Source organism: Staurois parvus, unplaced genomic scaffold (assembly GCF_062004578.1).
Source record: "Staurois parvus isolate SC_StPar_1 unplaced genomic scaffold, SC_StPar_1.0 ptg000502l, whole genome shotgun sequence".
Lineage (NCBI taxonomy): Eukaryota > Metazoa > Chordata > Amphibia > Anura > Ranidae > Staurois > Staurois parvus.
In genome coordinates this window covers 392,428-409,655 of record NW_028318298.1, presented here as the reverse complement: position 1 = coordinate 409,655, position 17,228 = coordinate 392,428, and the positions used below count along the sequence as shown (strand labels likewise).

Genomic DNA, 17,228 nt, shown 5'->3' with positions numbered 1-17,228 from the left:
CAAATCCAAGAAATTTATTTGTTGAAAGTCACTAATAACGGTGAATTTCAATCCATATTTGTTCATATTAATATATTCCATAAAAGAATCAAGATTGTCTTTGGACCCATCCCATACCATAACAATATCATCTATATACCTGCCGTATAGCACCATCTCTGGCCATTTATTAAAAATACTTTCCTCCTCCCATTTATCCATTACTAAATTTGCCACACTGGGAGCATACTTAGCCCCCATGGCAACTCCCTTACATTGCTGAAAAAAGGTGTTATTATACCAGAAGAAATTATTATTCATTGCCAACTCTAGCAATTCAACAATAAATTTTCTCTGCGTTCTTTTTAAATGTGATTTCTGTTTAAGGGCCCATTTGACAGCATTAATTCCATCAGTCTGATTGATGTTAGTATATAATGATTCTACATCTATGGTCACTAATATACAGTTATCCACATTGTGTAATTCTTTAAGAATATTAATAAGATGTCCACTATCCCTTAAAAAAGCCTTATTTGTCATAACAATACTTTGTAGAAATGTATCAACATATTCACCAACCCTTGCAAATAGCGAATTAATCCCACTCACAATGGGCCTACCAGGTGGTTTCTCTTTATTTTTATGTATTTTTGGTAGGTAATAGATGGTAGGTATTTTAGGATGTTTTATCAAAAGATATTTCGCTTCTTTCTCAGTCAGTACACCCAAATTTGTAATAATCTCCTCATTTCTTCTTCATAATCATAGCAATAGCAAACAAAAAAAACAATCATGTTGTGCATGGCAGTAAGAAATGGGAGTGCATGGCATGTAGCAGCAGGTTGATTAGTGAGCAGTATGAAGTGGCAGGCCAGTCAGTGAGCAGTATGGCAAGTATGTGTCTACTGTTATCACTGAAAGTGAAAATGAAAGAAGATCAAACATTTTGGGATGTCCCCAGAACACTAATAAAGGGAAAATTTTCCAATGGGTACACTAATTCTGGTGATTACAAGGAATTCCCTCACTTTTGAGAAAAATATCCCAAATGGGACACAGGTGGCAAAAAAACCTGACAGGGGTTAGAACCCTCCCTTGCTCTATACAAAATGAAAAAACACGTTTTGCCTATAGTTCTACTTTAACAGGGTTAATTTGTGTGGTTGTGTTGTAGCCTGAAACATATATGTGGGATCTTCAAACACTGCGAGCTATAGATGTTCTCTACCAGGCCACAACATACCAGTAGTATAACAGCAGGCTCCTCAGATTGCTAACTGAGCAATTAGTAATGCATACAAATAATAACTTGGTATTTGCATTGCTATAGACACACCCCTCATCTCCAATGCTACAACACTCAGACCAAGTTATGGGTTGTATAAATAATAACATACAACACTAATACTGTATATAAAACACCTTGAAGTGTTTGTAAAGTCGTTTTTTAAATAACAAACATGATATACTTACCTTCTCTGTGCAATAGTATTAAAGTGGTTGTAAACATCAGGAATGAAATATGAACAAAGCATATCCCTCTAGAGCAGCAGTTCTCAACCTGTGGGTCGCGACCCCTTTGGAGGTCGAACGACCCTTTCACAGTGGTCGCCTAAGACCATTGGAAATACATATTTCCAATGGTCTTAGGAACCGAGACATTGCTCCTCTATCCGTCTCCAGGCTGGTCCACCCATGCAGATACGCCCACATTTCCCTGGACCGCGATGTGTGGGCAGGATGACATGCCGCCCCAGTCATCTGGCTACACCCCTGGGATCACTCAACAGCTCCGCCTCCTCGCCGGTGATTGGGCGCCGGAACTGTAGCTCAGGAGAGGCACACAGGCGGCCAATCACCAGCAAGGAGGTGAAGCTTGGAGAGGAGGAGCCGAGCGGCATCGCGAAGATCGAGTGAGGGAGCTGCCGCAGCGAGTGAACAGGAGAGCGGCCGGAGAAGGAAGACAGCTGACCGGTAAGTGTTTGTACCGTGCAGATGGTGCTGCTGCAGCCAGGTATGCTGGCTGTAGATGGGAGAGGGAGGGAGTGAGCCCAGGCTGGAGCAGGGGTCAGCAAGGTAAGTGTCATTGGTGTCAGTGGGAGGAATAGTGCCCCATCATTGGTGTCACTAATACCAATGATGGGGCACTATTCCTCCCACGGACACCAATGATGGGGCACTATTTCCCCCCACTGACACCAATGATGGGGCACTATTCCTCCCACGGACACCAATGATGGGGCACTATTCCTCCCACGGACACCAATGATGGGGCACTATTTCCCCCCACTGACACCAACGATGGGGCACTATTCCTCCCCCCACTGACACCAACGATGGGGCACTATTCCTCCCCCCACTGACACCAACGATGGGGCACTATTCCTCCCCCCACTGACACCAACGATGGGGCACTATTCCTCCCCCCACTGACACCAACGATGGGGCACTATTCCTCCCCCCACTGACACCAACGATGGGGCACTATTCCTCCCCCCACTGACACTGATGGGGCACTATTCCTCCCCCCACTGACACCAATGATGAGGCACTATTCCCTCCTCACTGACACCAATGATGGGGCACTATCCCCTCCCCCACTGACACCAATGATGGGGCGCTATTCCCCCCCCACACACTGACATCAATGATGCGGCACTATCCCCCCCCCCCCACTGACACCAATAATGGGGCACTATTCCTCCCACTGATACCAATGATGGGACACTATTCCTCCCACTGATACCAACGATGGGACACTATTCCTCCCACTGACATCAGTGATGTGGCACTACTCCTCCCACTGACACCAATGATGTGGCACTACTCCTCCCACTGCAAAATTACAGTTATGAAGTGGAAACGAAAATAATTTTATGGTTGGGGGTCACCACAACATGAGGAACTGTATTAAAGGGTTGCGGCATTAGGAAGGTTGAGAACCACTGCTCTAGAGTGTATCTCAATTAGGAGCACTAAGTGTAATTACTGTTTCCTGCTTCTTTCCTCTGCTATCAGCATGAATAACTTCTGACAGGTTTTCCTGACACCAAAGAAAAGAGGTAATGGGGGAGGGACCTCCAGCACACAGTCTGTGATTGGCAGCCTTAGCTCTGTTCCTGTGTGCTGTGTGAAAGGGGGAAGGTGTCCCTTTCCTCCAGTCATTTCTTAGAGTTTTCCTCACTGAGCTCTGCAGTATGTAATTTCTGCTTTCTTGCCCCTATTTTCTGAATCAGACAAGCCTTATAAATTCTGGACGTTGAACATATGTAGATAAACAGGTACAACTTATGCAGGAGGATTTATTTAATCTGTGTATCACCTGAGGCCAGGTCACTTCACTGGATATATGCACAGGTTTACAACCACTTTAACCTCCTGCCGCCCGGCCGATGGCGGTTTGGCGTCCGGCAAAATCCCTCAGCATTCCGGGTGGATGCCATATGGCGTCCTCCCGGGCATGCGCAGTTTGCGTGCCTGCAGAGCCGCGCAGCGGCGAGATCTGTCACCGGCCATGTACCTCGGACACGGCCGATGACAGATCTGATTACCGGTCCCGTTGCCGGTACCATGTGACCTGCTGTGACCAATCACAGCAGGTCACATGAGAGTTGTATACAATGGATGGCTTCATTCATGCCATCCATTATATACTAGTGTGCCCAGCTGTGTCATGTGATTAGCCGTGGCCAAATCACAGCTAAGCACCAAAAAAAACCCATGAATGAATCAATGTCATTTAGGTAAATGCTTGCTTATAGCAAAGTAATTCTTTGCTATAAGAAAATTGTGTAAAAAAAAAATACAAAAAAATACTGATCACTTCCCCAAAGTAGTACAGTGTTATATGGTAACATTGTACTACTTTGGTCATAGTGAAATATGAAAAAAAAATCTTAAAAAAAAAAAACAAAATTTAATAAAATTAAAAATAATCAAAAAAAAAATTATATATATTTTTTTTTCATACTGTCACCAGTCAGTGTCCCTGATCACCACCATGCCAGTTATATGATGACGCTGTACTGCACTGGTGACAGTATGTAAAAAAAAATAGTGAAAATTATTTTTTAAATTTTGTCATTTTCCGAAAAATTATGACAAAAAAAATACAAATTCAAAAAACTCGCCATGCCTCTTATGAAGTACGTCGGACTGTCTACTGTGCAAAAAGGGGTCATTTGGGGGACATCTGTACTGTTCTGACCAGGGGCGGACTGACCATTTGGAAACTCGGGCACTACCGAGGGCCCGGGGTCAGTAGGGGGCCCCATGAGATGCCCCTGGTACCTTTTTCATAGGCTTTTTTGAGTTTGCGCAAGGACACAGGGGCCCCATGATCCCCTATTGCCCGGGGGCCCCATGTGTTGTCAGTCCGCTCCTGGTTCTGACATTCTTGGACCTCAAGAAATTAGATTGGCTGTCAGTACTTCAGAATTGATCAATTTTCAGACCTATACCATAGTTTGTGAACTCTATAACTTTCCTACAAGCTAAAAAATACATCCTAATTTGGGTTATTTTCACCAAAGACATGTAGCAGAATACATCTTGGCCTAAATTTATGAAGAACAATTATTTATTTGCAAACTTTTATAACAGAAACAAAGAAAAACGTGTTGTTTTTTTCTCAAAATTTTCGGACTTTTTTTGTTAATTTAGCAAAAAATAAAAACCCCAGTGGTGATTAAATACCCCCAAAAGAAAGCTCTGGTTGTGTGAAGAAAATGATAAAATTTTAGTTTGGGTACAATGTTGTATGACCGCGCAATTGTCATTCAAAGTGTGAGAGCGCTGAAACCTGAAAAATGGCCTGGGCAGGAAGGGGGTAAAAGTGCCCGGTATGGAAGAGGTTAAGGTCTTTACAAAGGACAAGGGGACTCTTAACTTCTGTAGGAAGAAAAGACATCTAACCTCCACTTACAAAAAGGCTTCTTCACAGTTAGAACTGTGAAACAAATAGACTCCCTCAGGAACTAGTTCTGGTCAACTCAGTAGATTGTTTTTAAAAAAAAAAGAGCTGGATACATTCCTAAATGCACACAATGTAACTGGATATTAACATCATAACATTATAAAATATAACAACAGAGATTGTTAATCCAGGGAATATCTGGTTGCCTTTGGGGGAATTGGGAAGGCTCTTTTCCTCACTGGAGCCAATTTGATCATGCTTTATAAGGTTTTTTTGCCTTCCTCTGAAACTTCTCTGGGTAAAGAATTCTGTATATGGAGTTGTTTTTTCACTTAATTATTTTTCTGTTGTTTGAACTCTTTTTTTTTTTTTTTTTTTTTTCAACCAGACTAACTATGTAACTTTTCCTTCTCCTTACAGAGGTCGATATTGTCTCCAGTCTGCTGCTGCAAGTTTCTCTGTACTTTAACTGCTTTTATTTTCCCTTCTGGTGGGTCTGTGATGTTGTAGCATTACAATTAAAGGTAATAACTAAATAGTTAAATTACCTTGTAGATGGTGTTTTCAGCTTTATTATATGATATACATATACAGTGCCTACAAAAAGTATTAATCCCCTTGGAAGTCTTTATATTTTATTGCCATTGATTAAACCACAACAGATTGCATTTTTTACACTGTTCCATAGAAACATACTTATTTAATTAGAAGTGAAAACATACTGTATATTTGCAAGACAGTTTGTTCTGTATCAACTGCTAAAATATGCAATGGCAGATCTCCTTAGACCCAGCCTGTGTGGACAATGTGACGATCCCACAATCGCTGCCACCAATATGTGACGGTCGCGGCGTCAGACCCCAGCCCTTCTCACCAAACTCGTGACCGAAGGACTAGCCAATCTAAAACCGCGCTGTCACGTGCGTAACAATGCTGCACCCTGCACACCGATGTTCCAGTTAATTGGACAACGATTGACGTACCTGCAGCCTGGACGCGATTGTTACTGGTTCAGGTTAATTACGCAATTAACCCTTCACACTGCCACCACCTCCTTTTTATACAGAGAAAGAGGAAACTCAGCAATACACTAGGATGATTGGTTAACCATCAGTATCCCTCTATCTCTACAGACCGGTTATACAGAGGGTTAAATACTCATAGTAGCATTCTCTTTAGAGACAGGAATTCATAAATTGCAATTAAGAGCTATAGAAACAATTCAACACTTTCAGAAAGTAAGATATATTACCAAAAGGTTAAAAGGGTGCAGTACGAATATTTACAGAAAGAAGATATAACCAATATATATATATTGTGACAGTGTGGTGATCTGTCACCCAGGATTCTCAACAAGGCAGGTTGAGGGGCTCCAGGGTAAGTGTTTGATACGGAGGAAAGTGGCTTTTCACTCTCCTTTGTTTGTAAGGTCTGTTTTGGGATCTGGAGCTTGGAGATTTCAAAGAGATCTGGGAGGGATGAAATCTCCAATCCTGGGACCAGGTTTTGGGAATGGCCAGGACACTGATTGCACAGGTGTGTGCAGGCCTTTAGAGAGAGTCAGGACCAGGGTTCTGGGCTCCACCCCGGCAGATAGGAGTCAGGAGGGCTCCACCCCGGCAGATAGGAGTCAGGAGGGCTCCACCCCGGCAGATAGGAGTCAGGAGGGCTCCACCCCGGCAGATAGGAGTCAGGAGGGCTCCACTTGGAAGACAGGAGGTCACTGCCTTGAAGTCAGGTGGGCTTCACCTAGGAGAGGTGGAAGCCAAAAGCAGCAAGGGGCTGCTAGAGACTAGCTGTGTGCTAGAGGCCAGCGGTAGGCAAGAGCCATATTTTGGGAAGAAGTCTGCAGGAGACAGACAGCAAGCTGAGTATAAGCCAGGAGGCTGAACCATTGTTTTGTGGATGATCGATACCCCTGTGTGGGAAACTTCTGTTTGAACTTTCATTTAAATAAAAGTGGGCTAAAAAGGCCCTGAAAAAGAAAGCGAGTAGCTGTGTGCGTTTAAAAGCTCTACCACTTTGAAGCGAGTTCCCACAATATATATATATATATATATATATACACCCACAGTGGGGCAAAAACGTATTTAGTCAGCCACCAATTGTGCAAGTTCTCTCACTTAAAAAGATGAGAGAGACCTGTAATTGGCATCATAGGTAGACCTCAACTATGAGAGACAAAATGAGAAAAAAAATCCAGACAATAACACTGGCTGATTTGGAAATAATTTATTTGCAAATTATGGTGGAAAATAAGTATTTGGTCACCTACAAACAAGCAAGATTTCTGGCTCTCACAGACCTGTACCTTCTTCTTTAAGAGGCTCCTCTGTCCTGCACTCATTACCTGTATCAATGGCACCTGTTTGAACTTGTTATCAGTATAAAAGACACCTGTCCACAACCTCAAACAGTCACACTCCAAACTCCACTATGGTGAAGACCAAAGAGCTGTCGAAGGACACCAGAAACAAAATAGTAGACCTGCACCAGGCTGGGAATACTGAATCTGCAATAGGCAAGCAGCTTGGTGTGAACAAATCAACTGTGGGAGCAATAATTAGAAAATGGAAGACATACAAGACCACTGATAATCTCCCTCGATCTGGGGCTCCATGCAAGATCTCACCCCGTGGGGTCAAAATGATCACAAGAACGGTGAGCAAAAATTCCAGGGCCACACGGGGGGACATAGTGAATGACCTGCAGAGAGCTGGGACCAATGTAACAAAGGCTACCATCAGTAAGACACTACGCCGCCAGGGACTCAGATCCTTCAGTGCCAGACGTGTCCCCTGCTTAAGCCAGTACATGTCCGGGCCCGTCTGAAGTTTGCTAGAGAGCATTTGGATGATCCAGAAGAGGATTGGGAGAATGTCATATGGTGAGATGAAACCAAACTAGAACTGTGCGGTAGAAACACAACTCGTCGTGTTTGGAGGAGAGAGAATGCTGAGTTGCATCCAAAGAACACCATACCTACTGTGAAGCATGGGGGTGGCAACATCATGCTTTGGGGCTGTTTCTCCGCAAAGGGACCAGAACGACTGATCCATGTGCAGATCAGAATGAATGGGGCCATGTATCGTGAGATTTTGAGTGCAAACCTCCTTCCATCAGCAAGGGCATTGAAGATGAATCGTGGCTGGGTCTTCCAAAATGACAATGATCCCAAACATACCGCCCGGGCAACGAAGGGGTGGCTTCGTAAGAAGTATTTCAAGGTCCTGGAGTGGCCTAGCCAGTCTCCAGATCTCAACCCCATAGAAAACCTTTGGAGGGAGTTGAAAGTCTGTGTTGCCCAGCGACAGCACCAAAACATCACTGCTCTAGAGGAGATCTGCATGGAGGAATGGGCCAAAATACCAGCAACAGTGTGTGCCAACCTTGTGAAGACTTACAGGAAACGTTTGACCTCTGTCATTGCCAACAAAGGATATATAACAAAGTATTGAGATGAACTTTTGATATTGACCAAATACTTATTTTCCACCATAATTTGCAAATAAATTCTTTCCAAATCAACCAATGTGATTGTCTGGATTTTTTTTCTCATTTTGTCTCTCATAGTTCAGGTCTACCTATGATGCTAATTACAGGCCTCTCTCATTTTTTTAAGTGGGAGAACTTGCACAATTGGTGACTACTAAATACTTTTTTGCCCCACTGTATATAACATATATATATATATATATATATATATATACAGTGGGGATCGAAAGTTTGGGCACCCCAGCTAAAAAATTGTATTAATGTGCATACAGAAGCCAAGGAAAGATGGAAAAATCTCCAAAAGGCATCAAATTACAGATTAGACATTCTTATAACTTACAAAAGTTAGATTTTATTTCCATCATTTACACTTTCAAAATAACAGAAAACAAAAAAATGGCGTCTGCAAAAGTTTGGGCACCCTGCAGAGTTAATATCTTGTACTGCCCCCTTTGGCAAGTATCACAGCTTGTAAACGCTTTTTGTAGCCAGCCAAGAGTCTTTCAATTCTTGTTTGAGGCATCTTTGCCCATTCTTCCTTACAAAAGTCTTCCAGTTCTTTGAGATTTCTGGACTGTCTGTCACGCACTGCTCTTTTAAGGTCTATCCATAGATTTTCAATTATGTTGAGGTCAGGAGATTGTGAAGGCCATGGCAAAACCTTGAGTTTACGCCTCTTGATGTAATCCCCCCCCGTGGATTTCGAGTTGTGTTTTAGGATCATTATCCATTTGTAGAAGCCATCCTCTCTTTAACTTCAGCTTTTTCACAGATGGCATCAAGTTACCATCCAAAATTTGCTGAAATTTTATTGAATCCATTTTTCCTTCTACTCGTGAGATGTTCCCTGTGCCACTGGCTGCAACACAACCCCAAAGCATGATTGATCCAACCCCATGCTTAACAGTTGGACAGAGGTTCTTTTCATTAAATTCTGTGCCCCTTCTTCTCCAAACGTACCTTTGCTTATTCCGGCCAAAAAGTTCAATTTTAACTTCATCGGTCCACAGAACTTGTTACCAAAATGCATCAGGCTTGTCTATATGTTCATTTGCAAAGTTCAAACGATGATTTTTGTGGTGAGGACGTAGAAGAGGTTTTCTTCTGATGACTCTTCCATGAAGACCATATTTGTACAAGTATCTCTTTATAGTGGAATAGTGTACCACAACTCCAGTGTCTGCCTGGATCTTTCTGGAGGGATCGTGCAGTCAAACGTGGGTTTTGAATTGTTTTTCTCACAATCCTGCAAGCTGTTCTGTCTGATATTTTTCTTGGTCTTCCAAATCTTGCTTTAACTTCCACTGTTCCTGATGACTTCCATTTCTTAATTACATTCCGAACAGAGGATATTGACATCTGAAAACGCTTTGCTATCTTCTTATAGCCTTCTCCAGCTTTGTGAGTGTCAACTATTTTCAGTTTCAGTTTTCTAGACAACTGCTTAGAAGAACCCATGGTGCTGATTGTTAGGGCAAGGTCAGATGAGTCTGGGCATTTAAAACCTTTGAGATTGACATAACCTGGTCTTCCCAGATGATGATTGAGAACAATCCATGACACTGGCAGGTCTCAGGTTTGCAAAGGGGGCTGCATGCTATAAATTCTGCAGAGTGCCCAAACTTTTGCAGATGCCATTTTTTTGTTTTCTGTTATTTTGAAAGTGTAAATGATGGAAATAAAATCTAACTTTTGTTGACATATTATAAGAATGTCTAATCTGTAATTTGATGCCTTGTGGAGATTTTTCCATCTTTCCTTGGCTTCTTTATGCACATTAATACAAATTTTTAGCTGGGGTGCCCAAACTTTCGATCCCCACTGTGTATGTATATATATATATATATATATATATATATATGTGTATATATCTATATACATATACACACACACAGAGCACAACAGCACAGATAACAGAAAGAAGTTTAGGTAAATAAGTACTTGCCAAATAAATGCCTGGAGTTAAGCAGTGTCGAGTCTGATGAGCTAAAAAAGGTATTTCTGGTCTCGCATTGAGTTTCGTTGTTGCCACAAGATTCTCCTTTGCTTTCTGTCTGATACATGTTGTATCGAGACAGTCCTCACTTGTCTGACTCCTCACAAAAACTAACTGCTTCTTTTTCTACACAACATCAACTAGTGTCTTCCTTACCTTATTTGGCAGAGGAATTGTTAGGCAGGGCTCAGCATCATACGCTGGTTGCATTCCTGAGGGAGGGGGAATGAGGAGATACATGAAGCCTCTTACGACAGGGAGATCCTGTGCCTGGCTTCTATATGCACGATCCTACACCTCCCCCTCCCAAGTGACTGCATATTAGTTTAAGAGAAATACCAAAATTCAGAAACCTGGAGTAAAATAGAGAACTGTGCCTCTCCCTGTGGGCATGATTGTGACAGTCAGTATGGTCACATACTAACTTGCAGATTCCACAAGCAGCTTAACACTTCAAGAAGTTGAATCCAATGCAATTGTACTTATGAAAATGGCAGAACAGGGGATGTTTTTCCAGTCTTTTGAAGTGCAGGAATTACTTTTCTAAGGCCTGCCTTTGTGATGAACTAAAACTGAGGAAACATGAGAAAAGCAGGGAGGATCTAGCTAGAACTGTACTAACTAGCATAAACCAAGTGGGGAGACAAAATAAATGCACACAATACCAAGTTGTTGTGGCCCAGCACCACAATGTGGTGTCGGCATACATCAGAGCATCAATGCCATAATAACAAAAAAATACATAATTACTGGGGCACAATAATTTAAAGTATTGCAAATGATAAAACATTAACTGCATACATTTACACCCCACTATACATATGACATATCTTAATCTTCCTTACTGCAGTCAATTCTGTTAAAATGTCACTTAATTTGTTAAATAATATCCATACGTAGTTAAGGGGTTTCATATTGGCCAAAAAAGCATCTGGGAGACTTTAAGAGTATCTGAAAGAAGATTCTGTGGTCTGATAGCACCCAAACTTAAATTTTTGCCTGACAGACTAAATACTGCACTTTATCATAACTGTACTATCCTCACCTTGCAGCATGGCGTTGGCAATATCATTTTGTGGGGATGTTTCTTTATAGTAGGCCCTAGAAGGCTTGTGAAGATAGAATGAATATATCAAAGTAGGAAGGAGAGGATGCAGTCAAGTCAACTTGCCCTAAAAGGGAATCACCCTGTTTTTACCACTCTGCACAAATGTAATGGGGTTATTTATACTGACCACCAATGTAAATGGGTTATTTACACTGACCAATGATATAGCTGACGAATTTACACAGACAGCTAATGTAATGGAGTTATTTACACTGGACACTAATATACCAAGGTTATTTACACTGACCACTAATGTAACCAAGGTATTCACACTGACCACCGATGTCACAGGGACTTTTAAACTGACCACGACTGTAACAGGCATTTACACTGACCACTGATATAACTGGGATATGTAAAAGGCGTATTAACACTGACCACTAATGTAATTGGGGTATTTATACTGAATACTAATGTATCTGTGGTATTTATCATTGATGTAAGGGGGGTGGGGGCATTTACACTGGCCATTAGTATTGTGGGTGAATTTACACTAATCAGTGTATTGGTGATATTTATACTGGCCACCCATTTAATCAAGGGATATACAGTTAAGTGTTAGGAGACCACTCCAGGTTAGTCCACACTTGCCAGCACTCCACTTGGGTGCACATTTAGCTCTTAAGAAGGAGAAAAAGCGCCTCTAAGTGTAATATGTAACACATTTATTGAGCAACATAATAAGAACCACTCACATGGTAAGAGAAAACAACAGGCTTAGGCATGTGTGATGAGCCGAGGGGCAAGGCAGCGTCCTCAATGTATACTTCGTGGTCAGCGCTGGAGGAGACTCGGGATGTGTCACTGAAATCTGACCAGCATGTGTGAAGGCCAAAGATGGTGTCCGGAGTCCACCCTGGAGCACAGCGTCGCTGTCAACGTGATGACGTGGGAGGAGGGAGCGCGCCTTTGCCTTTCACCGGCTTCGCGCATGCTCCGAAACGCTGCACATTGCATGCTGGACATTCCCACGTCATCACGGTGATGCTGACGCTGCACTCCAGGGTGGACTGCGGACACCATCTTTGTCCTTCACACATGCTGGCCGGCTTTCAATGATACATACCGAGTTTCCTAAAGCGCTAACCATGGTGTATACATTGAGGAAGCTTGTCAGGGACCATCGCGACGCATGGGTCTACACAGGCGTAGGTGTCTGCCAAGACGTGTAGGTGGCAGGGCACTAGGACCCAGGCGCACCTGTCATCTTGACAGTACTAGGCAGGCACTAGGACCTAGGCTGCACCTGCCAGGTGCAGGGCTGGCTATTTAAACCAGCTCTGCACAAACACTTGTTGCCGAATGGTCTTGTATGCTGTTACCTGTGTTTGGTGTTTTGGTCTATTGCTGGGAGAGCTGCCGGGGGGTTCCCTTTTTTTAGGGGCACCCTCCGGGTGTTATTCTATCTGGAGGCGAGACACGATTGGGTGTCGAACATGGGGACTCGTGGAATGAGAGAATCACTGCGCTTTACGGTGAAGCCGGAATTTAAGGATGTCGTGGATTTAAGGATGGTCGTGGTGGATTTGTTGCTGGATTCCCTAGGCTTGGCGGTAAGGGATATTATGTGTTTGCAGGATTTTCCGCAGCAGAGAATTTACGACATTACTTTTATATCTACCGAGGTGTGTTGGAATGCGTACGAGAAGGCCAGAGGAGCTGTGGATTCTGCTGTCATGGGAAAGTTTGAGGTAACACCACTGTTCATGCAAGAAGAAAAGGTAATAACTGTGCATATGTACAACCCCTTTGCGGACTTACATCTGGTGTGGGCATTCTTGCACACCTACTGTGATGAGTTGAGAGGGGGAAAAAGAGTCCTGAACAGATATGGGATTTGGTCTGGAAAGTATTGTTTCATGGGAAGGTTTAAAATGGATCCTGACTGTGTAGGAGGGGTGCGGAGGCCCCCTGCAGTCTTTACCATTGGAGGTGAGAGGGGCTTTCTCTTTTACCCAGGGCAGCCTAGTTACTGCAGGAAATGTCTTGTGTATGGCCATACAAGTGGAGACTGTGAACTGAGACCTAAGTGCAGATTTTGCAAGAAAGAGGGTCATCCCTCGGGAGAGTGCAGAGATAGGAAGCTCTGTGACATTTGTAAAAAAACAGGCCATTTGGCTAAACAGTGTGAGGAATACTTTGCAGCGAAGAGATGGGCTGCGGTGGAGAAGAGACTTACTGGACAACAGGAGAAGGTGGGAGCTAAAGGGCAGTCGAGGCCGGGGAGGAAGGCATGGGAGGTGAAGGATGGTGCGGGACCCGTTGGTAGGGATCCGCCTGTCCAGCCCCCTGTCTTTTCGGCTGATGACACTGCGCCCGCCGAGGAGGAGGGGCGGCGTCTACTGTTGTCTCCGCCGGGAGAGGAGGATCTGCAGCGGGAGAAGGACTTCATGTTAACCAGTGCCTCTGGTCCTGGAGTGTTGGAGGCGCTGATGGGTGGTCTGTCCTCGAGTGACGAGGGGGAGGAATTTGAGGACGTTGACAGCGAAGCTAGCCTGGAATGTGGGCAGCGGCTGGTGGTGTATGTGCCGCGGGCGGAGGCTCTGTCGGCCAGTAAAAGAGCGCGGGTGGAGGTGCAGGAGGCGGGCGGTGGTAGCAGCACTCCCACACCATTTGATGGGGATTCCGAGGCGGAGTCTGCCAGCTCTCCTGTGCCAAGGAGACGTCAGAAGAGTCATGGGAGTGGCTTGAGTTTGAGTATGGATGGGTCACAGATGGACCATTAATATTCTGTATGATGGCTGTCTGTGGGCTCATTTATTTCATTATGATGGCGCTGACCATTAGCTCCATCAATGTAAGGAGTGTCGTTTCTAGGGAGAGGAGGGCGGTGATCTTGGAGGAGTTAAGTAATGTGAAGGCAGATGTGATTTGTCTGCAGGAATGTGGAATGGGGAGAGGTCTTGAAGCGGAGTGGAAGCAGGGGGCATCCTTCTGGGCTCCTATGTGTGGGGTACGGAGTGAAGGTGTGGGGGTTCTAATTAAGAATGCTGCTGTGCAGTGTGTGTCCCATGAGGTGGTGGTGCCCGGTAGACTGCAGGTGGTGATGTTGGAATTTCTGGGGAAGAGGTTTTGTGTGTTGAACTGCTACGCCCCGGCTGATAGGAGAGAGCGGTGTGATTTCCTGAATACCGTGAAATTGTGGCTGCCTGGAAGAGTCCCAACAATGCTTGTTGGAGACCTTAACTGTGTGAGGACGAGTGCGGAGAGAGAGGGGGTGAGTGGAGAGGGAGGGAGAATTGATGTGTCCTCTAAGGTGCTAAATGAGATGGTGGGGGACTTTCATTTGAAAGATGTGGGGATGGAGGTGGAAAAGGGGAAGCCTTCCTCTACCTTTTTTTCAGATAAGGGATCAGTTAGGTCCCGGATAGATTTTATTTTTGTCTCACATTTTGTTAAGATTAAGGGGTACCGTGTGGAGCCTACTCTGTTTTCTGATCACTGCCTGATTACTGCTTCTTTTGATTTGGAAGCAGGGGTGCAGTTTGGAAGGGGGCTGTGGAAGTTGAACTGGGCTTGTTTGGAGGAGGAGGGTGTGTTTGAAGCCTTTGTGTCCTTCTTTGAGGGACTCACCTTCAGGAAGCGGTTTTTTGAGGATGCTTTGGAGTGGTGGGATTGGGCAAAGAGACGGATTGGAGGTTTTTTTAAGAAATTGGGGAGTGAGAAGGCACGGAAGAAGCGGGAGGAGAGTCGGAACTTGATAGACAGGCTGCATTTTTTGCTGCAGTGTAAAAAGATGGGAGTGGAGGTGGAAAAGGAGATAAAGGAGGTTCGGGAGGAGAGGAAGGTTTTTCTGGAGAAGCGGGGCAGGGAGATTGTCTTCCGGGCTAAGATCCAGGTGATGGAAGAGGACGAACAATGCTCCAGATTCTTTTTTAAGAAGACCTTTGGCCCAAAGAGGGTTTTTCAGACTGTACTGGAAGGAGGCGAGGAGGTGTATGGGGCAAGGATGGAGGAGGCGGTCAAGGCATTCTATGATAGATTGTATGATGGGAGTGGAGGTGGTAAGGAGGAGGAGATTGAAAATTACTGTGCTGTGGTGGAAGGAAATCTGGGTGATGAGGAAGCTGAAACTCTGTTGGATCCTGTGACGGAGGTAGAAGTGGAGGGTGTTGTGAAGAGTATGAGCAGGAACAAGACCCCAGGGGAGGATGGATTGCCCATAGAGTTCTACGTGAAATTCTGGCCAGTGGTGGGAAAGTATGTGGTGGAAGTGATGAAAATATGTTTTGAGAGGAAGGTGGTGTCCAGATCAATGAGGGAGGGTATAATTACATTGTTATACAAGAAAGGGGATCAAAGGGAGGTTAAGAATTGGAGTCCAATCACGTTGCTCAACTGTGATTATAAGATCTTGGCAAAACTTTTGGCCAATAGACTGAGTGGTATTATTTCTGGAGTAATTGGAAAATGGCAGGTGTGTGCAGTGCCTGGCAGGCGAATCTCTGATAACCTGATCCTCTTGAGGGATCTGATATATTACGCTCAGAGCAATAACACCCCTTTGGCGGTGGCTGGCATAGATTTAGAGAAGGCGTACGATCGGGTGTCTCACAGGTATTTATTTGCTGTATTGAGGCGGATGGGCTTGCCTGGAGGTTTTGTGGCTATGGTGGAGGGTCTGTACCGGGGTGTGCAGAGTAGGATCCTGGTAAATGGCACTTTGATGGGGGCGGTGGAGGTGAGGTCCGGGGTGCGCCAGGGGTGCCCCTTGTCGCCGATCGCCTTCATTTGTGTCATGGAGCCGTTGCTGAGGCACCTGCAGAAGGACAAGGTCTTTCAAGGGATGTTTGTACCGGGCTGTGGGAATGAATGCTCCAAGGCTCTCTGCTATATGGATGATATCACGCTCTTGTGTGGGTCCGCTAGAGATCTGGGAAGAGCTGAATTGCAGCTTAAAATTTTTGGTGGAATGTCTGGTTTGAGGATTAATTGGAGTAAGAGCAAGGTTTGTGTTCTTAGCGGATCCTGTGATGTGTCCCGGAGTAGTTTGGAGAAGGTGGAGGAGTTGAATGTCCTGGGAGTCCATTTTGAGAGGAATTTAATGAATCAGGTGAATGCTGAGAGGAGTATAGGGAAGGTGGTCAAGAAGCTGGGGCTGTGGAAGATGAGGAGGCTGTCCTTATCTGGAAAGACTCTTATTGTTAAAGCGGTAGTTCTCCCTGTGTTGTTATACTTTGGGGTGATCTTTCCATTTAATAAGAGGATGTGTCAAACTGTGACCCGGATGTTATTCCAGTTCTTTTGGGGGTCCAAAATGGAGAGAGTGGCTAGGGAGGTGGTGATGAAGGCTGTGTCTTTGGGAGGTTATGACTTTCCCAATATTGCCCGGTTCCTGGAGATACAGTAGTGGTTGGTGCATTGGAAGGCCTTTGACACGGGTGGTGCTGTAGCTGCCTTAATGAGGTTTTTGATAGGATGGCCTCTGTTGAGATGGGGGTGGTGTGAGAAGGACCTTACGCGGCCCATGTCCCTAGTGTCCCCTGCATATTATCTTGGCATGGGGAAGTTTTTTAGGGACCACTCTCTGGGTGAGTTGGGGCAGGAGGCGGGGAAGAAAGAGAGTCTTTGGAGATGGTTGAGGAGGGCAGAGCTATTAACTAACATCAGGGGCTTGGGCTCGAAACAGATGGAAGATTGCTGGAGGAATATGGGAATGGTAGGGGTGACAAATAAACAGAAGGAAGTTGTATGGATGTCGTTGCATAATGTCTTGCTTACAATGGATTTCC

At 44.6% G+C, this 17,228-nt stretch overlaps 1 protein-coding gene across 1 annotated transcript in view; it reads left to right on the top strand.

The window, feature by feature from the left end:
* Positions 1–17,228, top strand: part of TMEM17 (transmembrane protein 17) — a 151,058-nt gene that overhangs the window by 17,716 nt on the left and 116,114 nt on the right. Inside the window, exon 2 of the mRNA XM_089689864.1 lies at positions 5,318–5,421. Coding sequence (XP_089545990.1) covers positions 5,318–5,421 — 104 coding nt within the window. The remainder of the gene's footprint in view (positions 1–5,317; positions 5,422–17,228) is intronic.